The following is a 27,448-nucleotide window of genomic DNA, read 5'->3' on the forward strand; positions in this document are numbered from 1 at the left end:
TTACAATGACCGTGACCTCTTTTCCCTTGACCCCAGGGGTCCACTCCCCCACCCAGCTGCAAGCCCAAGGACCGGAAGGGCAGGAGAGGGGCTGACCTGCTCCCAGAGGAGGCACAGAGGGTACGCAGGGAGGGGCCAGCCTTACCTGCTTCAGGCTTTCCTGGGTCCTTCTGGCAAACACTTTTGGATATTTAATGGCTTACAGCTCCTGCATTGGTAACAGAATTCCTTGCTAACAGAATCCTAATTTCGTACAAGTATTAGAGCAGCAATGTGGTCAAGGATAATAGGCCCAACTCTGGAGGATGAAGCTCAATTGATCCAAGCCAAACAAGGTAATCCCATCCCATCCTGCCATCTTAGAGAGGGGTATATGACCCAGTTCTGACAATGACATGTGAGGTGGGGGGTACCTTCTGGGAGAGGTTATCCCCTTTAAGAGAAAGAGGGAGAAGTGAGAGAAATGCCCCCTCACCCTCGCTTGCATTTGGGAGTTCTGCTGATTGACATGATCCCTGGAGCTTCTGCAGCCATCTTGTGACTATGAGGGGGAAAACCAAACGAACTGCAGAGAATCTGACCAGAGCTCTGATGTAGTGGCTTCCATTAGCCCAGGAACCACCCATCTCCAGATTTCTTGTTACTTACTTTGTGCCATGTACTGTCCTAAGCACTTTTCATTACTTACAGGATGAAAACTGCCTCCATTCCCTGCACAGGAACATTTCCATACACCACCCAGTACTCAATGCGATATAAGCATGTCTCTCTGTGAGACAAAATGACATAATGTGTCTATAGCCAAAAGATAGCAAAAGGCCTCAGAGCTAGTTCATTCCATATCCATAGCCCATGTGTCCTGGCTCTTCTTAATAGAACACTCACACTGTGCTGTGCTCAGGATGCTCCTAGCTGATGCCCTTTAAGTCACTCCACAAAGCTTGCTGATTGGCTTTCCCCCTGCCCTTGCCTTTCACCCCCTCACTCGCCTCTCTACTCTTCCTCCATTGCTCCCCTCTTCTCCATTCTTGCAACAACTGCATTTAAGAGGAAGAGAAATGGAGCACCCCCCACCTCCCCCAAAACTAAAAAAATCGGGAGTGACAGCCAATTTTTAAAATCTGGATTTCTAGGCAGTGGAGAGTCCTTAAATACTAGCAATTGGTCTCATCAGCCTTGTTATATCTTCAAAAGGGGCTTTCTTTTCATGTTATCATGTGCCCCCACCCAGTCTAAGCAGTCCCCAAAGAAAGGGCCCTCCAGCCTGCTTCCGTGGCTCTGCCCAGGGACTGTGCAGGGTCTGCACCAAGGACGTGCACATGCTCCTCTTCAGACACGCTCAGCAGACCCCACACTCCTCTCTCCCCATCTTCATAACTCACCTTCTCAAGTTTGGAAGATAGTCACCTTGGCTTAGCGCCGTGTTTCGAGCTTAAAGAACACCACAGGTATGAACAGTTACACAGATTTTATTTTTCACCCATTGAGCACAGCAAGGTCTGGGCAGGCAGAGGTGACACCGCCACCTTGCCTGGTTCCCAGACGCAGACTGTGAGACTTGGCGGTGAGGGAGGGGGTCCTATTCCTACCACAGATCACTAGGGGACTATCACAACGACACATCTGTTCTCGGTTCTATTTACACGGTGGAGTGTGGAGAGGGTACATTTCTTACACTAAAAATATATACTTTGGAATCTCTAAAACAAAAATATCTCTATCTCTACATGAGACCTACTAGAAAGAAGAACATAGAAAACGAGGGAAATGTACCAGCACCTCAAGCTGTCCCCTTCCGTGGGAAGGTTGCTCCGCTCTCCACCTGACACCATTTGCTTCAGAGGGCAGCCGTATCAAACCAATCGGACAGACAGACACAGATAAACGAGAGGGAGGCTTATCATCTTGGAGGAGTAAATATGGGAGAGAGGAGTTGGGAGGAGGATTTTGGCCTCTTTTGCAAAAGGAGTAATTGCACATTCAGTTTGGAACTTCTGTTTCCAACGTTATTGCACGTGTGAGAAACCTGTATGTTGGAGTCAACTGCAAACCTGCTAAGAGAACCCAAGCTCTGCTGATTTCTGCTGGGCTCCAAAAGGGGCTGTGGGTGGGCGCGCTCTGTCTCTCAGAAATATTAATACCATCAGCTAGAAGCAAAATTCTGTATTCTCCAGTGCTGAAAGTGGGTTAGGTTTAAGAAAATGCTCTTCCGTTTCTTTTCAGAAGGATCAGAAACTCTTCCACTTCCTTTGAGCACAGAATCTCCTAAAAGAATTATGCCTGCGGGTAAATCATTCCACTTTCTGAATTTTCCTATTGAGAAGATTCATGTAACACTCCTTTCCTCTTTTCAAGCTTCAAGCAATGATATAGTAAGTTCACACCTCCTTTGGTTATGAAAATTAGCCTCCTTTCTGGAAAAGAAATGTGAATGGAGCCAACTATCCATTCTCTGAAATTAATGTAAGACCCCAAGGGAACCAAGAATCATAAAGAATGCATCTGGTAGAAAAAACCCTTCTATTTGGGTTTTGGAGGTTTAGTTTTTGTTTTTGTTTTTGTTTTTGTTTTTTTCCTGTTTACACTGAAATATGGATGAGCCCGAGGCCTTGAGACTCCTTAATCCCTCATCCTAAATAAGGCCAATAACCATGAAGTCCCCTTTTGGAAAAGCCCACAGAACTGTCCAGCCTCCCCACCTCTCTCGCCACCCCCAACTGGTGGTGGTTATTAGGACCTCTGACCAAGAACTTCTTCCCTCCAAGGAGAACTTGAAAGATGGAGGAAAAGGTAGAAAGGAGGGGAGAGAGGTTTGGAAAAGCTGAGTCAGTAAAAGGGGGCAGAACTCAGATGATGTGGCATTTGGCCAGTCAGGGCCGGCAGGAAGGATTTCTGCCTTACAGAGGGGTCCTGACAGGTACAACTAAAAGAAAGTCAAGAAGGCTGAGAACATCCAATGTGTGTTGAATGTCCTGCCAGGATGGGCTTGGGAACCTGAGAAGTCAGAGGAAAATGTAGGAATGAACTAGCGAAGATCGCTTAAGAGTCCTTGGAGGAGGTGCTAATTCTCCTGCAAATGAAGACATTTCGAGAAGCTGATGAAGTAGCATAGAGAACATACAGGATAGTATTTCTGATGCTAGTTAAGGTGAAAGCCGGGGGCCCTGGGGGCAAGCCTTCTCCTACACTTCAGGAAAATGCAGAGACTCTGAACATGGACACTGAAATTGACAGAGAAGATACAGGGAGAATTACTGATTCCTCTACTAAGAGGAACGTCTAGAACATTGAGTATGTAGGAGATAAAGTAGAACTGGGAACTGTCTTTTTTGCATGACCAGAAACCACAGATTCCCCAAAGCACAGACCTCTTGAAGGTCACAGTTGTCATAGCCTGAGATGTCAACCTAAGACTTAGCATAAATCAGATTTTTATCAAACATTTATGACTAATTTAAAAGCCAGTCACACCCCAGAGAACTAGAGATAGCAACTACTTATAACATCTTTTGAAAATATATGGTTCCCTACCTCTCTACCCCAAAGGCAAAGTTCTGTGAACAAGGAGATGGGAATAGGAGCTGAGTGCAGGAAAGACCAGAGCTCCTGATAACCCCATCACCAGCAGTTTGAAATCATATATAGCTACAAAGGGCTAGCCTGCACTTTACGCAACCACACATATTTGGCAATTTCACAACGTTTATTTGCTCATCTTCACCTTCTCTCTAGACTAACCCTTCCCTAAGTCATGGGCTAGGAAGTAACCCGCCAGCTTAGCAATGACAGCTCTTCCCTTTGACCCAAGATTCAACTCACCATGACTGCCTTAAATCCCTGGTCTCCCTCCCTTCCTACCTCTACACTACCAGCCTACCAGGGTATTGGCCTGCCAATGCTCAAACTACTCCTGAAATCTCCCCTTGTCACAAGAGGTAGACTACTTCTCTGGACCAAGCGAGCCTGTGCCCGGAAATTACCTAACTACACGCCTTGCTTTCTACCCCAAACCAGTTTCTCCTTAATGTTGAGCTTATATACTTTTCCCTAAAACTAATCTACCTGTATTTGCCCTCAAGCTATTCCATCAGAATAGAGAAGGGAAGCCCTAGATGGGAGATGGATCATATTCTTTTGATGTCCCCACAGCTTAGGTGCACAAGGCTGTTTAATAAAATGAAATCTCCTGAGATCTCAGTAAACACACAATCACACGTACACACATTCACACACGTGGCTGCTGTGTCACCACAACTCCCAGTTTCATACCCTAAATGCCACCTAGCTTGATTCAGCCACCGATAGTCACCAGCCACAGACCTGAGCAGGGAAGCAGCTAGGACTGGGGTTGAGTGTTGGGTGGGACTTGGGAAAGACAAAAGAGGAAGAATGGGGAATGATTCCTACCACCGAGATGCAGCACAAAGGAGGTGAGCTATTGTTTGAGGAAAACCTAAGAGCCTAAAGAAGCCTGGCAGAGCCTTCCAAAGTAGCTAACATTCCTCAGGCGCAGTAACCTGGGAGGGTTTGGCTTGGGAAGTGCACTCCACAGGATTAACAAAGACAGGCTCCCCACGCTCAAGAAGCTGGCAGCACAGGGCATCACAAGACGTCAGTGCATCAGAAGAGAGATGTTTCTGAGTGACGCTGTCACCTAGATTTGCAGAATGATGGATTCTTCCCTGTTACATTTCTCACAGCCATGCTGAGGCTAGGGGAACAGGTGAAGCAGTCGCCACCCTCCCTACACTGAGGTGGCAGGGAGAGGTGCGAGGGGCAAGACGGTGGAAGGATGGGGGGATGTTCTCAGGGAACAGAGAAGATGAAAAAGGAGGTAAGCTGAAGGAAGCAGCCACAGAGGGCCGGAGGAGTCGGCAAGAAAGCTTTTCCCATTGACAGGCTGCCTTTTGATTTTTCTAAATTAGGTAGGTAAATGGGTACAATGATTACATTTATCCTAAAGTGATAAAATGTGAAGCTTTGGCTCACAAAGATTTTAATGCCCATATAGTTCAAGAAGCATGCCTGTTCCTGTCTGCACCATGTGAACGGAAGAAGAGGCTGTCCCTAAAACCGCCTTGTGAGTGGAAATCAGACAAGCAGGAACCATAGCCACAATCCAAAGGGGTATCATTTTAATATTTGAAAGCAGAGTGACGTTCAGCCAGTAGGCACTGGTGCCATACGTACTGCTTGTTTACAGCAGGTATCTGTTCTGAGTGGTTGGTGTCCATCCAGTACTAGTTGTTAAATATTTTGAAAATCATCTGTAAACTAAAATAATTGTGGCTTTAAGAGATAGGGAAATATGAAAGAAATGCAGGATTCCTTCAATATCAAAGATTCTTAGAGTGAGGCTAGAATACACTAATATATTTTCAGAGTCTCAGGAATGCAAAATCAATAATGTTATGTAGCCAACTCCTCACCTATGAATGGGGAGCACACCAGGGGATGGCCACACTGTACAAATATTTTCTGGGATAGAAACTGATATGATCAGATTCCCTGGGTACGGACACACTTGTTAATCACATTCTGTGTACAAAGGAAGGGAAAGTCTATACATGATGGAGCCCAAACCCTTGGTATTCATTGCAACAGAGAAGAGAAGACAGAAACTATAAATATAGTTTTAAACTAAATACCAAAACTAATTTCACCACTTAAAGTTCATCTCCCAGTGTGGCTTTTTACACCTGAAAGTCAGGGGATTTGTCAACAAGAAAATCCATGATGGTGAAGGTGGTTTGGGCCGTTGAGTTGATGATGCTTTGCTACTAAGGCAGCTAAGGAGACATTACGTAAGCACTTGGGTCTCTCCAGGAATGGAATCAGAATGTGTCCTCTAGAGACAGCAGCCAGACATGGTGTTTCCACAACATGGCCAATAAAAACACCTTACATCCCTTTCTACTCACCAACAGCTAGCATCAAACCTTTCCCAGGTAACTAGAAAGCAGACACTATGACAAGTCTTCAGGCTATGTAGGAAGTCCTTCCTGGTGTCTAAACTAATTCCTTCTGTAGCAATTCAGATGTGTTCTCTTACTCTATCAGCGAAACCAAGAGGAGCTGCTCATCCTCACTCATCATTATTGATTTTCCCTGGAGCCTTTTCCTGTCCAAGCTAAGCAACTCCAATGTCGCCCTTGGCCCTTTCATCATCCAAGGTGCTCGCTGAGTTGTGCAGGCTGCTGCTAAGGAGTGAAGAAGATATACCCGGATCAGAAGCATCTTCTGGCTATGTAGGTGGGCACTGCCAGTGCCCAGGGTGCTGACCCACCTAAGAGCAGACCCTCCTGACAGCCTCTGGGGCTGACCAGCATCCCCCAGAGCAGGCAGCCAAACCCAGGCCCAGGGCTGCCCGGGAGCCTGCAGTCACTATGGGGCTGGAGAGGCTCTCCTTTACTCTCTGTTCTCTTCCCACTCCCCCACTCCGTCCTTTAGGAAGTGGAAGCTCATTGAAGAAATCCTCAGTGGCGGAATGGATACATATGGCTCAGCAGGCCAGCAGAGGGTTTCAGAGAAAATGTCTGGAAAATGGGAAGCTAGGTCTTCAATGATGGCAGCTCTGAAGAGAAAGAGGAGGAAGAGGAGAAGTACCAATGGGAGTGGTCTTCTGCTTCCACGCTCACTCCAGGCGAGGCCCCCGAGGCACACCACGAACAACTGAATGCTCGGCATGGCTCGGACAGGACCAAGGACAGGGCCAGACTTAGGCGCACTTCTTCTCTGCGGGACTCGCCATCTTCTCTGTAACCAGAACTTCCCTGAGGCACCTCATGGCCCAAATCCTCCATCCCAGCAAAGACTTTTAGTTGAAGAGACTGAATAAAAGTGTTACAATTAGACAAACAGGGAACACATGATTCATTCCTGCTTTTTAACACAATTCTTTGAAGATGTCACCACAATTTGGATCTGGCTATATTTTAAGTTCATTTACAAGTAAACTAGTTCTCAACTAAAAATAACCATGTGCGTTATACATTTCAACAGCTGCCTGGATTTTCCTCTGAAGGCAACAAGATTCTATATTTCACTCACACTCAGCACAGATTTATTTTAACCCATTCGATGAAGAAATAACCCACCACTACTACCCACTGGTGGCTGTGACTTTTTGAAACACATCAGCTTCTCCTCAGAGCAGCCTTATGAGTGAGGTGGTTAGTAATTATTACTCCCATTTCACAGCTGAATAAACTGAGTGCCAGAAACAGTGGTCTGCCAGGTTACACATGGAATTAATAACTAGGCCAGGTCTCCCAACCTAGCCTACTGCTCTTTTATTTTAAACTAGAAAAGTTGCTTTTAATAAGACCTAAGATTTTGCCTTCAGTTATCTGATGACTTTGTGTTTGGACCAAAATTTTCATGTAATTTGGGTGCATAGCCTACCTCAGTGCAGGCAAAAATGTCTCAAGTATTTCCATTTTCTTCATTAACCAGATTAAAATTGATCTATGTGACTTACAAATGATATTCAAAATTTAATTTCCAAAATAAGAAAACAGTTACAATTTAATATTTCAAAATCTTTACTTGATAACAATTCCCATTATGGAACAAGTTAAAGAGGTTAAAGTCTGTATCAGTATTATTAATAACATCTGAATATTCTAAGGATTTTCCAGTTTGTGTGGTTGCAGCAACCAGAGAGATGCTCTACAGATTTTGAAATGGGAACTAGAGAGAGGATTACAGGAACAAAATAGATAAAGCAAATTTACATCCCTAAATAATTCCATCCTGACTTTGGGCCTGTGTAAATGTGCAGCTCAAAACACTGTATCTGCTCAAATAGTTAGAAAACATTTTTACTTTTCTGAGGCTTAGAGCTATTCTTGTGGGGTTAGCAGCAGTCCTAAATGTGGTATTTAATAAACATATTCAATTTTACAACTAAAATATCTTTTACTTTCAACATGATTGCTATTTTTAAAAGCTATAAATAAATAAATACCAGCAATTATAATTCTCTTTACCTCTTTTCCTTTGTGTTTCCCGAATTCATACTGAGAGCTTTCCAGACCGTGGTTTTAGGCATTTCATCAGATATATTAATCTCAGAGGGGTCACATCTGAAATCAAGGCTTAGGACAGTAAATGTCAGACAAACAAATATGATACACATCTCAGTCTATAATGAGAACCACCCACCAGAAGGGAAAAGACGAGGTCTGAGGGAGCTTGTCTCTCAGCTCTCAGGAGCACCAGGAACCAGATGGTTGGGATGCTGAGAGGTAAGAGGGTCCGCGAGGTAGTGCCGAAGCCCAGGCTGGGGTGTGGGTAGCAGCCAACCCTGACCCATGACTCTGTTCTCCTTTGAAGGGCCCCTGTGAGGATGCTGGTGGTAGCGCTACGATGCCAGCAGTGGAGCATCAGGAGCTACAACTTACGGAGCACTCGCTGTGCGCCAGGCACAGTGCTAAGCCCTCTTTGTTCATTTTCTCAATTAGGTGACCAAATCTTTTCCACTTGTAGTTTACAGAGGACTGTTACAATATATTGTCTTAATATCACAGCACCAGAGATTATTAACATCCTTATTTTGAAGGTATAGAAACCAAAGCTTGTAGGGTTAAGAGCTCATCCAAGGTCAAACGTCAGTAAGTGGAGAATCGAGACCTTGAATCTGATCCTTGGTCTCCTCGAGCCCAAGTACTCTGGAGTTTCCGACATGCCAGACTGTTTTCCTTTTACAAGGCCAAGAGAGGAGGCGGCATCTGCTAGAGAAGGAACATTGCCCCTGCTTTGCCGCCAGAGAAGGCAAAGCTTATGGCTCCTTCCATAACAACATGTGGAAAGTTTATTAAGGACTAAAGATTCCATTTCTTTGGGGTCAGTTTCAAAAAAGTTAAACTCATAGTAACAGAAAGTAGAATGTGGCTGGGGGGAAAGCAGAGATATTGATCAAAGGGTACAAGCTTTCAGTTATAAGTTTTGAAGACTTAATGTACAGCATGGTGACTATAGTTAATAGTAATGTATTGTACACTTGAAATCTGTTAAGAAAGTGATCTCAAGTATTCTCACTATACATAAAAAAGAATGGTAAGTATAGCAGGTGATGGATATGTTATTAGTTTAACTGTAATAATTACTTACATATATAATGTTGCACACTTTAAATATGTAATATTTTAGCTGTCATAAACAAACAAATACCAAAGAAAAGACTTTCCTCATCTCCCCCTCAGGATAAACCACAATCAATTCAATAATTCAGCAGTAAATTACCCAGGATCAAGGTGACCCAGATCCCCTCTCTCTTCCTCTTTTGACCCCTCCCCACCTCTGGGCTTCTTTCAGCTTACGTGTTCCTCTTCCAAAGTGGAAACAAAAGGCCGGAATGAGACCACAAGTGGACCAATTTAGCTTCCTGTGATTTGTGGTGAGCAACAGGTTTAACTGACCAAAGGGCTAAGATCACTGGCAGAAGTAAGGAATCTGGGGAAAACCAGTTCAGTTCCCCCTTGGCTCCTGGGACTGTAGGCGCCTTGAGCCAAGCTGGAAGGGGCTGTCTCTGCCCAGCATGGAAGGCTGACATAAGCATGGTAATTTCATGCCCACCAGGCTGAGAAACAAGGACTATATCATCCTGTTCATCTTGGAAGGTGGCAGAGAAAGGCAGAGGGAGCACTGGTTTGAGAAATATAAAGACTAGGGTTTGAACCTTAAACTTTCTACTCAGAAACACTGAGACCTTGGGCAAATTACCTAAAACCCTCCGAGCCCCAGTTTCCTCACTGTACAGGAGTGGATTATAAGACTTCTATCACAGAGTTGTTGTGCAGGTTAAATGAGAGCACGCGGTAAACCCTGTAGCACGGAGACGGCGCTGGGTACACGGGCTCCCTTGCCTCCGTCCTCCCTGACTCCCAGCACCTGGGACAGTGCCTGGCGCACAGCAGGCCCTCAGCAAACTAGGAAAGGAAGAGGTGTTTCCACAGGCTGGAATCGGGAGGCTGAATGTTCAGCTCTTTGCACCAGCAGCTGCGTTTGTACCACCACCCCCTGCACCACATGAAGCCAGAGCGCTAACAGAATAACCAAAACAGTCAACATCTTAGTGTTTCGGGAGTTTTACCTGAAACTGTTGTTCTTTCCAGGACTACTTAGTAACTTCCTGCTCTCTAAGGGGAACTTGTCTCCCCCAATTTCTAACATTTTCTCAGCCTCCTGGAAGAAAAGGAGACATTATTTTATCTTGAACCAAGTGAAACCAATAGTCTACACCAGCCCATTTTTCAATCACCATAATTTCTACCTGATTTTCTCTCACGTTTATTATGAGAGTGTAATTATTTTATTTTATAGATTTGACTCAGCAAACACAAAAAAGAGACAATCCAATATCTGTACCTATGGGATAATATTTTTTAAAAAGAATCCAAATCTGAATAAACTAGATACAACTACTGATTTACTGGAAATATAGAGGACAGAAGAACATTTTCAATGATACAAAGGGACATATTTAGTAAAATCTAAATAGCAGGAAACCCTCTAAGTCAAAGACCCAGTTACTCCAACAAAAAGAAAAAAAGACAGAAGGGGAACCCCTAAATAGATTTGAGAAGCATATTGACCAATTGCAATATATGGAACTTATTTAGATCCTGATTCAAACAGATGGTTAAAAATAATAAAAAGGCAATTGGGGAAGTGTGAATACTGACTGTTCCTTCTACCTTTGCATATGTTTGAAATGTTCCATAATAAATTACACACACACGCTGGAATATTATTTAGCCATAAAAAAGAAGAAAATCTTGACATTTGCAACAACACGAATGAAACCTGAGGGCGTTATGCTAAGTGAAAAAAGTCAGATGGAGAAAGACAAACACTGAATAATCTCACTTACATATGGAATCTAAAACAACTGAACTCATAGTCACAGAGAACAGGGTGGTGGTTGCCAGGGGTAGGGGGTGTGCATGGGTGAAGGTGGTCAACAAGATGAATGAGTACTGGGGATGGAAGGCACAGCATGGTGACCACGGTTAACAATACTGTACTGGATATTTGAAAGTCACTAAGAGATTAGATATTTAAAGTTCCAACCACACATACACACAAATGTGACTACGTGTGAGGTGACAGATGTGTTAACTAACCCTACTGTGGTAATCATTTCACAGTATATACATGTATCAAATCATTGTGTGGTACACCTTAAACTTACACAATGTATGTCAATTATGTCTCAATAAAGCTAGAAAAAATACAAGATTTTTAAAGCTCAAGATTTTAGGGAAAAAACCCTTTAAAATGAATTTCAAAGGACACTGTTTCAGGCACTAACTGTATCTGGAAACACTTTCAGGCTCACTCATTTCTCAGTCTGGTATTTTCATTTTGCCACACACCCATTCTTTGCATGTAGGGCCACTGACTGAGGGTCCATTGTGTGAATGGCAGACCACAAGTGCTGAGGGAAATGGGGCAGGACAGAAAGGCCAGCACACGTTCTCTGTGGGAATCACAGCACCATCCGCAGTTAGGTACCTAACAAATACTCTCAGAAAACAATAGGGTTTGTATACTTGTCAAATCAGGCCTTCAGGGAGAACATGAACTATTAGATCTGATAATAAGAGCAGATTCTATGTTCATATTTGAAGTGTGAACCTGATGAGTAGAGTGCAGACAGAGGGAAAAACAACTGGTTATCAAGTCTGAAAATGAAGGACAGACATGGGCTGAGAGTATCTTTGGAGTAATCCTCCCAGCTCCTAAATATAACCCTTGGGACTCCAGACATGCTGACTTTTCATGTGGCCTTTCCTATGTTCTGTAATTTGAGGCTGCCCCAGAGTGTACAGTTGGTGCAAGAACTATGACCTCTTCCTCCTTGGCCTTCTTTTTGGCATCGTCCAACTTCTTCTTTTTGCTTTCAGGCATGAGATCATCTAACCAGCTCAGCTCTCGCTTAGAGAAACAGAGATCCATGACTTTCCTGACAAAGACCAAGGCCAAAACCTAAAGAAAAACAAAGAAAGTCAATTAAAGGGGCTCATTTCCTTCCTGGTGTTAAAGCAAAGTCTTATTTTTGCAGCAGAATAGGAAGGACATTTCAAGCAAAATCAAACTCATAATAATCATAATAGTTGCCTTTTATTGAGGCTCTCTTTGTACCAGATACTAAGTGTCTTATAGACAATATTTTATTTAACTATCATCATAACAATCCTACAACTTATTAATTCCCTAACTGAACTAATATAATTCCCTCACTGAAAAGAGAAATCCTCTGGACCTTGAGTGGTTTTTGTCTCTGCCCTCTGGCCTGGCTTGACACTCATTTTATATATGAGGCAACAGTCCCAGGGAGAGAAAGTGACTTGCCTGAAACCTGACAGTTAATTTCCTCAACAGAAATGACCAGGAATCTCACCTGCTCCACTTTTTCCCCTTAAGGGCCATTTCACCCAAAGGAGAACCAATAGTAACCCGGAACGACCTGCCTGGATTGACTAGTGTTACAGCTAAATCTGACTGGACAAGGAATGAGGTAAATCAGACAATAAATTCCACCACATTTCTCCTTAATTTCAATGACCACTTTCCCAATAAATCCAAAATTGATAATGTCCCTTCTAGGAGTTGCCAGGAATTTGCTATTTCTTTAACCAAACACTCAGCCCCTGAACATAACATCCAAATGCAGAACCCTAAGTGTATTCTGACAAAATCGAGAAACTCATCAGGAAGGTATAGATCTAGGAGATTAGGGGAAAAGAACCCCCTAGTTCCCTCACCCTTGAGTAAGAGAGTTCAAAAGTATCTAAACATCACCCTCGTGGCCTTTTTCCTCTTGAGGCCCACCCTTTGGCTAACTTCCAAACAGCCCACTGAATTTTCAGCATCCTCATGACACAGAGTGAGCCAGAGAGAGGAAGGCATCAAGAGAAGATGAAACAGAGATGTGGTCAGGTGACAAGAATTTCACCATCATCCTCATTTTTGGAAACAGCTTGTCACCTGTGGCACCACCCCGTTCAGCTTTCCCAATCTCCTTTCCAAAGCCCTTGCTTTAGTTAAAGAGGTAATGATGGTTCCAGTTGCTCATCAGTGCTAGACCAACCTCTTCATCTCTCCCAGTGGCCAAAAACAGTGCATTTCCACCACTGTAGACACTTTTGATTGCAATAAATTCTAAATTGGAACTATATTGCTTTGAGGTAATATGCAAATTATCACAAACATGATGAATCCTCACCATGCCAGAGTCATGAAAGAAAGAGAAAGAGAGAAAGAAATACAGACAGGCAGGCAGACTGGTAGCCTTAAAAATAAACATGGCACTACATTCACTATCTTGTAATAACCTAGAATGAAAAAGAATATGAAAAAGAGCATATATATGTATATATTATACATATATAATTGAAACACTATGCTGTACACCAGAAACTAACACAACATTGTTATCAACTAAACATCAAATAAATAAATAAACAGGGTAAACTACTACACACATGCATCCACACTTCAAGGTCCCCAAAATAATGCTGCTCCTCCAAAGACCAACCGAAAAAGAAAAACTCATCATCAATAAAAGACTAATATCCAGAAATATAAAGAAAACTCCTAAAATTCAACACAAACCACTTTATTTTAAAATTGAAAAAGGACTCGAATAGACATTTCTTGAAAGAAGATTTACAAATAGCCAAAAAGCACATGAAAAGATGCTCAACTTCATTAGGGAAATCAAAACCAAATTAAAACCACAATGAGATACCAACTCACACTCATTAGGATGGCTGTTATCCAAAACAACCCACCATGCTCCAGCATGGATTAACCTTGAAGACATTATGCTAAGTGAAGTAAGTCAGTCCCCAAAGGACAAATACTGGGATTCCACTCCCATAAGTCCACAGAGGAGTCAAATTCATAGAGACAGAAATTAGAATGGTAGTTGCCAGGGGCTGAGGGGAGGGGAAAATGGGGAAGTACTGTTTCATGGACACAGAATTCCAGTTTTGCAAGATGAAGAAAGCTCTGGAGATGGATGGTGGTAATGGTTGTAACAACAACATGAATGTACTTAATGCCACTGAATCGTACACTTAAAAACAGTGATGGTAAGTTTTATGCTATATATATTTTATCCCTATTTTAAAAACTACTGATACCTTTTTAAACTCACCATCATTGGGAAGACGATGGCGGCTGGAGATGCCTTGATGACCCAGAGCAGCACAAGGCAGGTGAGCTGGATGAGGGTGAAGAGATGCACTTTGCGCAGCGGCACGTGCCGAAGGTAGATGAAATCCGGCTGGTGCTTTGCAGGCATCCCAAACAGCTTCAGGCGATCAAAGAACTGAAGGGAGGGAATTGCCATTTATTTTCAGGGGGCTTCTCTGGGTCAGAAGCCTTGTTAGGCTCATTCACGTCTCTTACATCACCTGCTGCTCTGAAAGTTGGGGGATACTATTTCCACTGGACAGAAGTGGAAACTGAGTCACAGAACAAGGAATGTGGCCTGGATTGGTAAGTGACAGAGTCAAAATTTGAATCCATCTTTTCTAATCCTAGGCTCAGATTTCTTTCTCCTATCCCACACTGGAGCTCCTGAGAGAGACCTTTCTCAGGCAGTGTTGAAAACAGAATAAGCCAATAGCATCTTTCTGCTTAAAAGATCAAATCTCTTATTTGTTCTTAGAGGAGTTTGGAGCCTTTCATTATTGTAAAAAGATAAATGAAACCTCATAACATCCTGGATATAGAAAATATGACTTTCCTTTTATATTATAAAAAGGAAAATAGAGACCCAGAGAGATTAAATAAACTGCCCAAAGTCACATTAGAATTCAGTGTACAAAAATGACTACTAGATATTCCATAAAAACAAAAAGTAACCAGCCACCAGTAGAAGCAGCAGCTAAGTGATCATATCAGGGTACCCAAGTTACCAGTGACAAGCTCCTGATTTTCTCTGTTCAAAGGCCTCAGGGAGGGGAGGGTATACCCCAGTGGTAGAGTGTGTGCTTAGCATGCACGAGGTCCTGGGTTCAATGGCCAGTACCTCCATTAAAATAAATGAATAAGCCTAATTACCACCTCCACCAAATAAATAAATATTTTTTTTAAAAAAAAGGCCTCAGAGGAATGAGTTGACAGATGGGAAAAGGGAAGTATGACAAGACGTAACATCTGCTCACCTGGAGCAGCTCCCACTACTCCCCACTCTCTTCACCAGTGAACTCCCAGTTAACCGCCCCCGCTTCAGCACTTTGGCCTGACACTGAAACTAGTGCCATCAGGTGTGTGGAAGCCAGCTTGGTTCTTGACCAACCTTTCGGATCTAAGTTTATCAGCACCTGATGAAGCATCTAGTGTTTAATACATGCCTGATGTCTGTTGAGTAATTAATGAATAACTGGAACCATGACATTAAGCCAGGCCACCCTGGAAGTCTCCGTATCTTCATGCCAAAATGACTGTATTCTGCCCAATGTCCAGAGCAATGTCTAAAATAGCTTAACCAGCAAGACTAGGAAGTGGTTTCTCAATAGCTGGTTGGTACTTCCCTCAGGAAGCTGTCCCTCCCAGGCCAGGACAAATGAGCTCACGGTGAGGAGACACTGCCTGGCTGAACCACGCAATACCTGAATCCCCTGCAGTGAAGAAACTCCCATGTAGAGGAAAACGCCATAGAGCACTGGCATCGGGATAAACTGGAGACAAAGGGGCAGAAAGACCAGGGATTAAATGTGGTATCACAGCACACTCAAGATGATATAAACTCTCAAGTATCTAGGAAGGAAGCAAAATCACAAATTCACTGCATAAACATTGCATTAGTTTCTGCTGCTTTTATATGATTTAGAAGTAGAAGCAAAAACAGAAGCTGACAATGATAAAAATCATTTTGTTCTGAAATGAAATGATTACACATAAGTGTAATCCAGTCCTGGTTAAATCACAGGCTTCACATCTTATCCCCATCTGGCTCTTCCTCCTCTATGGAAATGGGCAGACGCACGTGCACATCTGCGCATGCGCGCGCGCGCGCGCGCGCGCGCGCGCACACACACACACACACACACACACACACACACACACACACCTTTTTACAGAACTGATACCTTTTAAATCTTTTGTAATTGCATAATCATCTCCTCAGGGAGTTGGTATATTTTAACATGGACTAAAAATGTTTTCTTTTTTACTAAAAAGAGACCTGAGGGCAGGAGTAGGGAGATGCCTTATCAAAGAGGGAATGATTTGGGGAGAAATACCAACATTATTATATTGCATGTGAATACACACGCTTATCCCATTACATCAATTTAGATCATCTTCAGAGCAGCTCCACGAGGTGGAGAAATGAGGTGTATGGAATCAGGGCAAGGATAGTCTCGTTGCAAAGACTAAACTCAACTTGCATTTATTCCAGGGCTAAAGAAAATTCCCAAATGTAATTTTTCTTTAAGCTAGAAAATCACCATTGGATTTTACATTGTTCCAGCTCGAGAGTGAGCAGACATCTCAATTTGGTGCTAACCTTGTTTGAAGAATTATTGAATGGTTTCCTAAAAGAATCCTCTTGTGACAGTGAAAGGAAGGCCAGGAGATGGCCACCACCATGCCTTTGTGATGACATTCCTGGAGGAGCAGCGCCATTTGGGCTTCTCCAGATAGCACCTAGACCAGAGGTGGGAGTTGGGGTAGGGCTGGGGATGGAGAAGGGAAGGGGAAGGGTCATGAGGAGGGGTGGCAAGATTGTGTGGAAAGTAAGGGGCCAGGAAGATGATTCAGAATCCTTTCCAATCTCTCTCAATTCTTACCCTTAAAGTGCATTTGCAGTGCAGGCTGAGGTGACTGAAGATTCACCGAAAAGAGGGGAAGGAGGCAAGGGAGATGGTAAGTGCTCCAGAATGGCTGGGGCTTGGTGACAGAGCTTTCCTTTTTATTTCATTTTTCCCAGATGCAGGCCTTACACCTACAAAATGTTTTTTCTCATGTTCAAGGTAGCTTCCATCTTTCCAAAAATCCTCTTTTAACCCCACATCAGCCACTGTTCATTTTCCTGTTCCACTTTACAGAAAAGCCTCTTGAAAGACTTGTCTGCCCACACTCCCTTTACTTCCTCACCACCTGTTTACCCTGCCATCCCCTGTAATCCGGCTTCTGCTCTATCTTTCCACTGACTCTGCTCTTGTCAAGTCACATTAGGCCACCATGTTGCCAAACCTGATGGCCTTGGTTTAGTCTTCATCTTTCCTGATGGTTTCTAACCAACCCCTCCTCCTTGAAAGGCTCCCCTGGCTTGGCCTCCCTGACAGCGTACACTTCTGGCTCCGCCTCCCTCTCTTGCTGCTCCTTCTGACTCTCGCTGCTCTCTCCTCCTCTAACTCCTTCATCCTGGGTCTCCTTCGACTCTGCTGTCCTCTGTGGTCCTACTTCTCTCTTACACCTGCCCTACTCCCTGAGTGATCTCAGCTGCTCCCCTGGCTTTCAGTACCACCTCTGTGCTCTTGACTCCCACATTTCTGTTTTCAGTTCAGAACCCTCCTCCAGCCTCTTCACTCAGGTGCCTCTCGGACACATCACCCCAAGTCTGACCACAGCCCACCCCTCACAAAATCACTTCCTCCTTTGTGCAGCCTTCTCCATCTTAAACACCGTCACTCACCACACAGACGGTCAGGTCAGAAACCCAGCCGGCATTTTGATCTTTCCATTTTCTTCACCCCATTCCCTACCCAGTCAACCAGTAAGACCTCTGGACCTCCTCTAAGATATACAGAAGCCAGGCCTCTTATGCATCCCTACTACCAACTTCCTCATCCAAGCTGCCATCACTGCTCACCTGTAAGAGACTCATTGGTCTTTCTGCCTCTATTTTTCCTCAACCCTAAACACTTATTCTCTAGACATGAGCCAGAGAGATCTTTTCAAAATACTAAATGAATCACGTCCCTCTCTAGTTAAAACCCTTCAAAGGTCACCTTTGCCAGTGTCCACAAGGTCCTGCATGACCGGCCTCTGCTCACTCTTCAGTCTCATCTCACTGCGCTCTTGCCTTAACACCCTTGAGCCACATGGCCCTGACGTCTTCTAGAACACATGTCACTGTTTCCCACCTCGGGGCCTGTCTAGACTGCTTTTCTCCCTTGCCCCCATGCTGTCTCCCACTATCCATGGCACGGCTGGCTCCAACTCATCTTAAGGACCATCTCCTTAGAGAGGCCTTTTCTGACCATACCAACTAAAACACACCCCCTTAATTCTCTATAGTACCAGAGAGAGCACTATAGATTTCCTTCTATCATGAATCATATTCTGTAATCACTATGTCTATTTTCTTAACTCACTTTCTTAACTACATCTAATCTGTCTTATCCCACTAGAATAAAGGCAGGTATTCGTAAGTGTATCTGTTTGTCATACCACTGTATTCCCAGCACCTAACAGGATTCCTGGCACAAATCAGGCACTCAGTATTTACCTAATGAATGAATGAATGGTTACCTTTAATATAGCCGTCATGAAGACTGAGCAGCCCATCAGTACAAAGATCATAAGGCCTGTCACTCTCTGTTCTCGGATACCCAAGAATTTAGGCTGTTCTCCAGGTGCAGAGCACTCAGATTCCAGTTTGAGGCTGTTCACGTGTGTGATGGACAGGACAGTTGCAGCCACAAACCAGGGCAGGCCCATGACGGAGCAAACACCCAGCATGATGGCCACCATCAGCAGGTCCAGGTGGTAGCCACATCCTTTCTGTGGGGAAACAGAGTCTCTGTTTCAGTGGGCTGGCTGTAGTGGAACACAGGACAGTGAGCCAAGAGTCTCACGCCCAAAGCAGGAAGGAATGTATGGATAAGGAGGAAGGCATCCAGGGATTCCAGAAGAGCCTTCCAGCCCCTCCTGGTTTGGAGGGAACAGAGAAGAAAGAGAGAAACCTCAGCCTGTTCTACACATGCCAATATCCCTTTTTTATTCAGGTGCCCCCAGATCTCACCCTGAGTCTCACATATTTAAAGATTCATCCTTTCTTGGCAGAGTAACCAAACCACATCTTGACCATTCTGGATGGTAGACCCTACAGGAGTTGGAGATAAATAGCTTCCTACAAACACCCCCGATTCCTTGCAAATTCCACAATTTGGACGCTGCCTACCCTAAGGAAGGAAGGAATAGAGATGAGGCACGAAGCTTCTCACTAACAAATGTACTGGAACCAACCCTACCTTCTAGGATCCTTGCGCTCAAGGTTCAGTCTGGAAACCTCAGTAACGGACATCAAGGGGAGAAGACCTGTCTCTAGAAAACAGTGGCCCAGGCCCTGACCTGAACCTCAGGAAGGTAAGCATGACCCAGAGCATGTGGCTCTATAGGGACCACCAGGAGCTCTGCCCAGCAACGTCCCCCACGGAACTGGGAGGGGAGTAATGGAGTCTAAGCTTTTTCACATCATACTGTCGTGTTCTACCCTAGTTTCATCTCCAAACCAATCTTTGTCATTAATGGAGGAATTAGAAATGTCTAGAAACCCTGAATGAGCTCCTTCCATGATTACTTTTATCCAGGTTCTACAGTTCCTGGTCTAAAGGGGCTTATCCTAAAATTTAAAAAAATGAAATTAGTCCTTCTAGGTTAGAGCTTCTTGTTACCTTAAGCTTGTGCTCCTTCCTGTTAATGATGACAGCTGTGATCTGCTGGTCCATGAATATTAAGATAGTGCAGAGGAGAGCTGGGATAATTGCAGCTATCACAGTCCACCAGGGATTGGGGCCAATGGGGCTAATAATCCACCCTCGATCATCCCTCGTTGGCTAAAGGGAAAAAACAAGGCTTTATTTTTGTATTTGAAGTTAACTATAGTCATTAGGGTAAAACAGATCAAACTGAATCATGATAACCACATTTCTTTTTATTCTTGAATGAGAATTCTTTTTTTTTTTAAAGCATGAAATACAGCAATTTCTTACAAAATCCATGACCTTGTTCTAAATCCCCTTTGAGAGAGTCAGTCCTCAATTATCAAATTCTTATGGAATATTCCTTAATCCTTCTCTTCCTTCCCCTACTCTCCAAACCTTATCTCAACATTTGCCCAAATGGAATATAATTAACAACAAAATCTGTTGTCAAAAAAGAATTTAATGGCTTCCAAAGACAAATGTAAATAACTCTGATTATGCTCCTCACTGCTCCCCTCCAGAAGCCATATAATGTATGTCTACAGCAAAGAAGAGCCAGTTACATGGACTCTCAGGAAATTGGTCCAAGGACCTCCTCCCATCAGCAGTGAAACAGGGGTCCAGGCACTAGAGACTTGAGAGAGGAGCCCAAGACTGCTGAACTTGGGGGCTAGTGTGATCCAGGACCCTCTCAAATGCTCCTGTAAGACCACTGTTCATAAACTTTATTTGGGTGTTTGTAACATACCTAACTCTAGGAGATCTCAAAAAATCCCCAAGGTACTCTGGGGAAGAAAATTGCAGTTTGTTTGGCAGGTAGTGATGGAGGATAAAAGGCCAGGGATAAAAATTGGCCCAAAATTTACCAAAACTCAATGAACAAAGCAAAGACTGTTACATCCAAAGTATTTGGTTCCATTGGTTGTGACCCTAGGAGTCAAAGACTCTTCAGTAACGTCACCAAGTCCCAAAGTATAAATGGGTTAAGTACTGAAAGTTTACAAAATCTATGTTACCTTCATAACAATAACAATAAGTGGTAGTTAAATTGTTAGGTCAACACAAAAACTTACTAAACCCTGACCGACATTAACCCACTAGTAATAGTACTAGCCTTCAGACTGGGTCTTGGTCACTGGGGGCCACGTGGTGTAGCACAGAAGAGAAAAAAGAAGAAAATTTCTTCTCTGCTTCCTGAAAGCGAGGCCTGCCCATGAGCAACATTTTCTTTGACATTCTCCCATTTCCTTTCTCATCTCTCCCACCTCCCAGAGGCCTTCTTCCCAGATGTCCCAGAAATTCAGTGCCTTCTGACTATCTTAAGCCTACCCATCAGGGAACCTTTCCAAGGACTGCTTAATGCTCCCAGATTACTTATTTTTACACAAAATCCATTTCTCCTGCAGGGTTGACCTCAAGCAGGTAAAAAGAAAAAGCTGATTGCATTCCTTCACACAAAGGTGAGAATGATATATTCTTGGAGGTATTATATTTTCAAAGAGGGTGTTTTTAAATCCATAAATTTCTGACTGGTGGCATTTCAGTGAATTTAACAAAATAAAATTAAAAACTTTCAAGCAATATGGAAGAAGATATTTTTAACCAGGCCTACTTCAAGGAGAGAGAGGGAGAGAGGGAAGACGAAGGCCGATGGTGCAGGGTATTTACGAGTGAACGGCCGACGTTCCCATCTTCCTTCTCCGCCCCGGCCTCCCCCATCCTCTCCTTTCCTGACTCTCCTCCGGTCACTGAGAACGCCCAGGTTTGCTCTCCTCTGCGCCCTGTAGGGATCTATGGAACTGAGCTCAGCTTGTCTGTCTCCTCAGTTTACTCAGTTAGTGCCCCCAAACTGAAATAGAGTTGGAGCCCATGCTTTGGTCATTTCACTTTTTGTGTAGGCTTTTGGATAAATATTACAGATAATAGAGAGCTATACAAACAATGAATTAGGGTTGAAAAGATGTCACAGCTACTCTGGCAGAGGGACCCTAGGCTGTGGATGAGGCTCCTTGGTCAACTCACTTCCCCACAGGACAAGATCCTTGAGGGGCGGAGCAAGAGCCTCTTCATCCTTCCTGACACCCTCACACAGCTGATGCTTCACGAAAGTGCTGTCAATCAAACCTGTTCCAGGGACCCACATTTCCATAGTCTTGGTATGTATTTATATAAATACGCACATTCTATTGTTTTAAATTTTAACATATTGAAAACAATAAATGGCATTTATGAAAGTAAGTAATACTTTTCATTCATTCAACAACATTAGGTTTTCTGTTCTCTGACTTCTGACTTGAACTCAGCCAAGTCTGACGAGTTTGCTTTTCTGAACGGTAAGGCGTGAGGAGCAAGGTTCACATTTAGAGGACTGCAAAATTCATGATCAGGATAAGGAAAGGCCTTTGCAATGAACTCGGGACCAGACTCTACGAAACTACGTAAAGGCACCAAGTACCCTGAGATCTGTTTACCTTGAATACACTGGGAACTTGAAGCTTTGGTGATGGGACTCCAATCAAAAAGTCGATAATCACCATTGTGAAGATAGTGAGGAAAACAGCAAAGTCACTCACCATGGAGCGGACCTGGCACAAGAAGGGATTGGAGACATGTCTCAAAAGGTTAAATACAACAGAAAAGAATCTGGCTTTGTAAAAGGCTCAAAAATCCTCAGAAGAATGCTTTGATTTTATCATTCAATAAATACAAGCATATTTAACATCCCCAAAGTGTGGCTATGACGAATGAACCCTCTGACAAATTCTACCGGAAACCACTCTGAACTCTGAAGAGTTCTGTTTAGAGCATGAAGGCTCAGCATTTAGGTAATAGTTCTGGGAACTGGGAATAAGATGTCCTGGGACCAGCAAGGTCCAGCTGTGCCAGCCAAGAACCTCGCAGCAGCACTGACTCCTCTTCTTTCTCTGAACTAACGTCGAATCCATCTGCAAGTCCTGCTGGATCTGCCTTCAGCTCAGGCCCAGAATCCGAGCCCTTCTCACCGCCCCCCACTGCTCCCACCCAGATCAAAGGCACCGGCAGCCTTTGTCTTTGTAACTGCAGCAAACTCCTAACCTTACCTCTCTTCTTATTTAAAGCTTCTGGAGTGATCATTTAAAACACAAGTCAGCTCATGTCAGTCCTCTACCAAAACCCTGAATGGCTCCTCACTTCACAGAGTTAAAAAAACCTGAGGCCTCCTTGGCCTGTAGGCCCACATACACTGGCATCATCACCGCTCTGACCCAGCTCCCAGTGCTCCCCCCACTGCACTCACTCACTCTGCTCCAGCCACCTCCCTGTTGTTTCTTAATCCTGCCAGACTTGATCCCACCCCAGGGTCTTTGGACTTGCTCGTCCCAATGCCTCACCTTCTTTTCCTCTAAGTAACCCGCTGGGTAGCTCCCTCACCTCCTTTACATTCACTTCAATGTCACTTTCCCCACTGGATCTTCTCTGATGCTCCTACTTAAAATTGGTCACCCCCCACCATCCTGGCATGTCCTGGAATCCTTTCCTAGTCTATTTTTCTCCATAGCACTTATCACCATTTGCCTCTAAGAGGACTGACTAACCCACTTTATAGTTTAGCATAGTTTTAACAAAATATGATGCCTCTCTAATGCCCAGGGCCCACCTTATTCTGAACTTGCAATGAGACAGAGCCAAATATATCTTAGCCACACGTAACATCACTAACACCTTAATCTGACTTCACTTTCCTTTGAAACCTGAGGTTTCCAGCTCCCCTCCCCTGGTTTTGTTAGCTCTCCTCCGAATGTTATGTACATTCCCTGGACATGTAGCTGCCCCACCATGAAGCCCACTCTGACCATCTGGGGCCCAGGGTCCTCCCCTGAACTCCTATGACACTTACATCCCAGGTCAGCAGCCAGCTATTTACTCCTGTCTCATATGGGCTTGGTTGTTTCAGAGGTTTCCCCTTCCTATCTGATGGCAGAGACCAGGTTTTAAACGTCTTTTGCCGCCCCTGTAGCACCTACCCCAGGCCCGGGCAAGTAGTCAGTACACAACTGCCGCTTGTTAACTATTTGTCAGCCCAGAAACGACCCAGAGCTTATTTAATAAGTGCCTCCCTTAACCACCATGTAGGCTCGCTCACTGATGTCTAAGGATGTGTTTTCGTTGTGAACATGTGCACAGAAAATGTCTAACCAACTGAGCCCTCGACCCATTCACACATCCCGCTCTGCAAATGTGCCAGACTGAAGCCTCACAGACAGAAAACCCACCATTTCCTCCTGACTCGAGGTCCTTCCCCTGAGGCCCTCCGAGACACTCTCCACTTGGCCTCTGGTTCTGCCCCGCCAAAACCAGTCACAAGACAAACAGTGCCATCTGCGTCAGGGACAGGTGGCTGAGGCTTCAAACCGTCACACAAACCGAGTCAGGAGCGTTTTGACCACGGCAGTCAACGGGACCACTGATTCATAAGCTATGACAAGAGCTATGCCTGGGAGGAGATTCTGGGCTCCCCTGCACGTCCCAAGCAATAATCCCAATTTACTATCTTCGGGAGCCAGCTCCAGCTAGTGCATGCTCCATGTCCCAGCATTCTGGAAATGAGACTTAATCGCTGTTAGCAACACTACTATCGCCTTAAACTCCCCTGATAGTTTTCAATCAAAAAGTTTCAAGTATTAACCCCTCACTCCACACTGCACTTCTGTGAGAGAGGCTGCTGGGAACAGGAAGGAGAGAAGGCCCCAGCGAGGCTCATCGGGACATCTGGAGCTCTGCACCTGCCGATCTGCTCAGCCGGCAGCCCGGAGCCAAGCACGGGTCCTGTTATAGGAGAAGTCTAATGCAAAAGAAGTGCGAAAGCGTGCTACCTACTCTGGTTGGGAAATAGCGGCTTGTCTTAAACGTCTTCAAGGTGCTCGAGAGGATGAAGGTGGTGAAGAAGAGAATGCAGGACCAAAAGAGCACGTCAGGAGTATAGGGTCCATGATGGCCGCACGCAGAGCCCGTGAACTCCCCATGCATCTCCTGGCACTCCTGGAGGAACAAGCGTTCTGGGTGAGGAGAGGCAGGCACAAGGGAGTAAACAGCTGCTGCCTCCTGAGTCCACCATCACTCCCATCCCACAGTTGCTGGGGAGCGCAGGCTGCCAGCAGCATCACCGTGATCTCTATGCAGTTGTGGGGCAGGTAGGGTGACTACTTATGGTCCTAAGACTCTTTTGTAAATGAAACCAGAACTGTCCCGAGCAAACACAGGGTTCTGGGAGGGCCCTAGCAATTTGTATTCTTTTTATTAAAGAGGACTTTTATTACAGAGGATTTTCAAACGTGAATGTTCTTGAAGCCCCACAAACCCTGAATCTGCCCCACTTCCCTACCTGATTTCAATCCCCCCATCCTCAGTGCAGGCAGAGTGCACGTGGGAGAGAAGAGGGAGCCAACCTTCCTTTCCCTTTATATACAAGAGAATTTTGAAGGGGAAAGAAAAATCAGTAAGGATAGTTTTCTTTAAAAAAAAAAAAAAAGCTTTATATCTGTCAATGCCAGAGCATACAGAAGGGCTACCCCACTTCCACCTGGAAGGTCCCCTTAAGCCTGGTGGTCACAACAGGAAGCCACCTGGCAATGCCCAGGCTTACACTGACAGTCAGGTTAGCCCAGTGGACTTCCGCTGTCACGATGTTGTGGTCCTTCCAGTACTGTAAGGTGTGGTTGTTTGGATTCTCTGGGAGAGTACACCTGCAGCTGAGGGGAGAGAAAACAAGACTCCTGAGGGAAGTAGTCAAATATTCAGTCAAATACTTCTAGCAATGACAGGGCCAAAGGCACTGTCAAAGCCCGTGTTACTTCTCCTTGGCCCACTTCAGATCCCTGAGGTTGGTCCTACTCATTGAGACCGAACCACACTCTGATTTTTCAATCGTTACTAAAATTGGCTCAAATCAGCATGTGGACCTTGGGTTAAATTGTACTAACAACCAAGTTTGTTATCTGATGTGCCCACCATGAGCCCAGGTGGTTTCCTTGCTTAGTTTCTATCTCTTCAGCTCTTCCTACGAAATACAGTCTGCATGGCCGGAGGACTTGATAACCTGTTCAGCTCTCAACAGCTTTCTCTAAGCCTAAATATTTTGCCCCTTAAATCCCCATCACGTTCTTGCTCTAAAAATCAGAGTCTTCTGGAGTTATGATGCAAGCTACATTATTTCTGGTAATATCCCACTACCTTCGCCATTTCCTGGCTTCCCCAGGCTTCATCTGGCAACCAAACCAGACCAGACCAGACCTGTACCACTGGCCGCCATGTTGCTTCCCAGTCCCAGCATGCATCACACCTGACCTGCCTCCCAGAATACTCAACTGATACAGCCATTCCTACCAACTTTGTTTCATCTCTGAATTTAATGAGCATACCTTCTAAGGATATTGCATGACAGAATTAAAATACAAAAAGATCTCAATAGGTTATAACGATAGGAGGAAATCAACAAAATGAAAAGAGGGCAACCTATGATAAAAAAAAAAAATCAAGTCCAAACTTGGAAGCAACACAGATGTCCCTCAGTAGGTGAATGGATGTACCATAGACCATCTAGACAATTGACTATAATTAAGCGCTAAAAAGAAATGAGCTATCAAGCCATGAAAAGACATAGAAGACCTTTAAGTGCATATTACAAAGTGAATGAAGCCAATCTGAAAAGCCTACGAACTGTATGATTACAATATATGACACTGTGGAAAAGGCACAACTATGCAGTAAAAAGATCAGCGGTTGCCAGGGGTTGGGGTGATGGGGAGGGATGAACAGGCAGAGCACAGAGGATTTTTAGGGCAGCTAAACTATTCTGTCTGATACTATAATGGTGGGTGTGTCATTATACCTTCATCAAAACCCACAGACTGTACAATACCGAGAGTGAACGCTAATGTAAAGTATGGACCAGGTAATAACGATGTGTCACTGACTGCAACAAACATGCCGCTCTGGGGAGGGATGTTGCTAGTGGGGGAGGCTGTGCATGTGGAAGCAGGGGGTATACAGGAACTCTCTGTACTTTCTGTTCAATTTTGCTCTGAATCTAAAACTTGCCCTTTAAAATTTAAGTCTATTTTTAAAATCCACACATATTAACATAAAATTACTTAAAGAGTTGGGGAGTTCTAGCTTCATATCACTTCCATATGAACCAACAGTGGAATGCAACTACGAAAAATACCTTCTTGAGCTTTATTAACAAAGAATTATAGTATCCAGATCCAAAGGCTACTCAATCCAGAGCTAGTCACCTTTGTCTGTCTTCTCCCACTAGGATATAAGCCTCATGAGGGTAGACAGCCTTTGTTGGTCATGTTTGCCTCTATGTTTCCACAGCCTAAAACAGTGCCTGGCACATAGCAGGTGCTCAACAAATATTTGTTAAATGTATAATTTAAAAAAAGGTCAAAGAATGAACCTTACTCCAGTGACAGTGGGGAATACGGAACTCCAATGCCAATCAACAACCCACTAGGCTTCAAAGATTATACTCCCTAGTGGCTATTTTGTAATAAAATAATTTTTAAATTCTAATAAAATTTTTACAAGTTCTGGTTTTTTAAAAGGTGAATGAATGGATAGCTAGAATCTGGAAAAGTGTGTCTGGGGCTAGTTGGCAGGCACCTCTACGCAGTGTGCTTTCTCTGCTTAGTTCCAGGCTGAAATTGTTCACTTTACACCCAGATCTTCCACATCAGAACAGTACAGCCAGAAGGGAAGGAACCTGATGTACGACGCTAAAGGATGAG

At 44.2% G+C, this 27,448-nt stretch overlaps 1 protein-coding gene across 4 annotated transcripts in view; it reads right to left on the reverse strand.

Annotated features, from left to right (window-relative positions):
• Positions 1 to 1,453: 1,453 nt before the first annotated feature.
• Positions 1,454 to 27,448, reverse strand: part of SLC4A8 (solute carrier family 4 member 8) — a 94,727-nt gene continuing 68,732 nt past the window's right edge. For all 4 annotated transcript variants that reach the window (XM_074374861.1, XM_074374862.1, XM_074374859.1 and 1 more), the window contains exons 15-25: positions 25,300 to 25,405; positions 24,534 to 24,695; positions 22,148 to 22,261; positions 19,647 to 19,808; positions 18,502 to 18,753; positions 15,633 to 15,701; positions 14,171 to 14,344; positions 11,857 to 11,994; positions 10,097 to 10,188; positions 7,992 to 8,087; positions 1,454 to 6,830 (exon numbers count right to left, since the gene is read on the reverse strand). In XM_074374861.1, the coding sequence (XP_074230962.1) occupies positions 6,818 to 6,830; positions 7,992 to 8,087; positions 10,097 to 10,188; positions 11,857 to 11,994; positions 14,171 to 14,344; positions 15,633 to 15,701; positions 18,502 to 18,753; positions 19,647 to 19,808; positions 22,148 to 22,261; positions 24,534 to 24,695; positions 25,300 to 25,405 (1,378 nt within the window). In that variant the 3' untranslated portion in view covers positions 1,454 to 6,817. The remainder of the gene's footprint in view (positions 6,831 to 7,991; positions 8,088 to 10,096; positions 10,189 to 11,856; positions 11,995 to 14,170; positions 14,345 to 15,632; positions 15,702 to 18,501; positions 18,754 to 19,646; positions 19,809 to 22,147; positions 22,262 to 24,533; positions 24,696 to 25,299; positions 25,406 to 27,448) is intronic.

The sequence above is a fragment of the Camelus bactrianus genome, chromosome 12 (genome assembly GCF_048773025.1).
Source record: "Camelus bactrianus isolate YW-2024 breed Bactrian camel chromosome 12, ASM4877302v1, whole genome shotgun sequence".
Taxonomy (NCBI): domain Eukaryota; kingdom Metazoa; phylum Chordata; class Mammalia; order Artiodactyla; family Camelidae; genus Camelus; species Camelus bactrianus.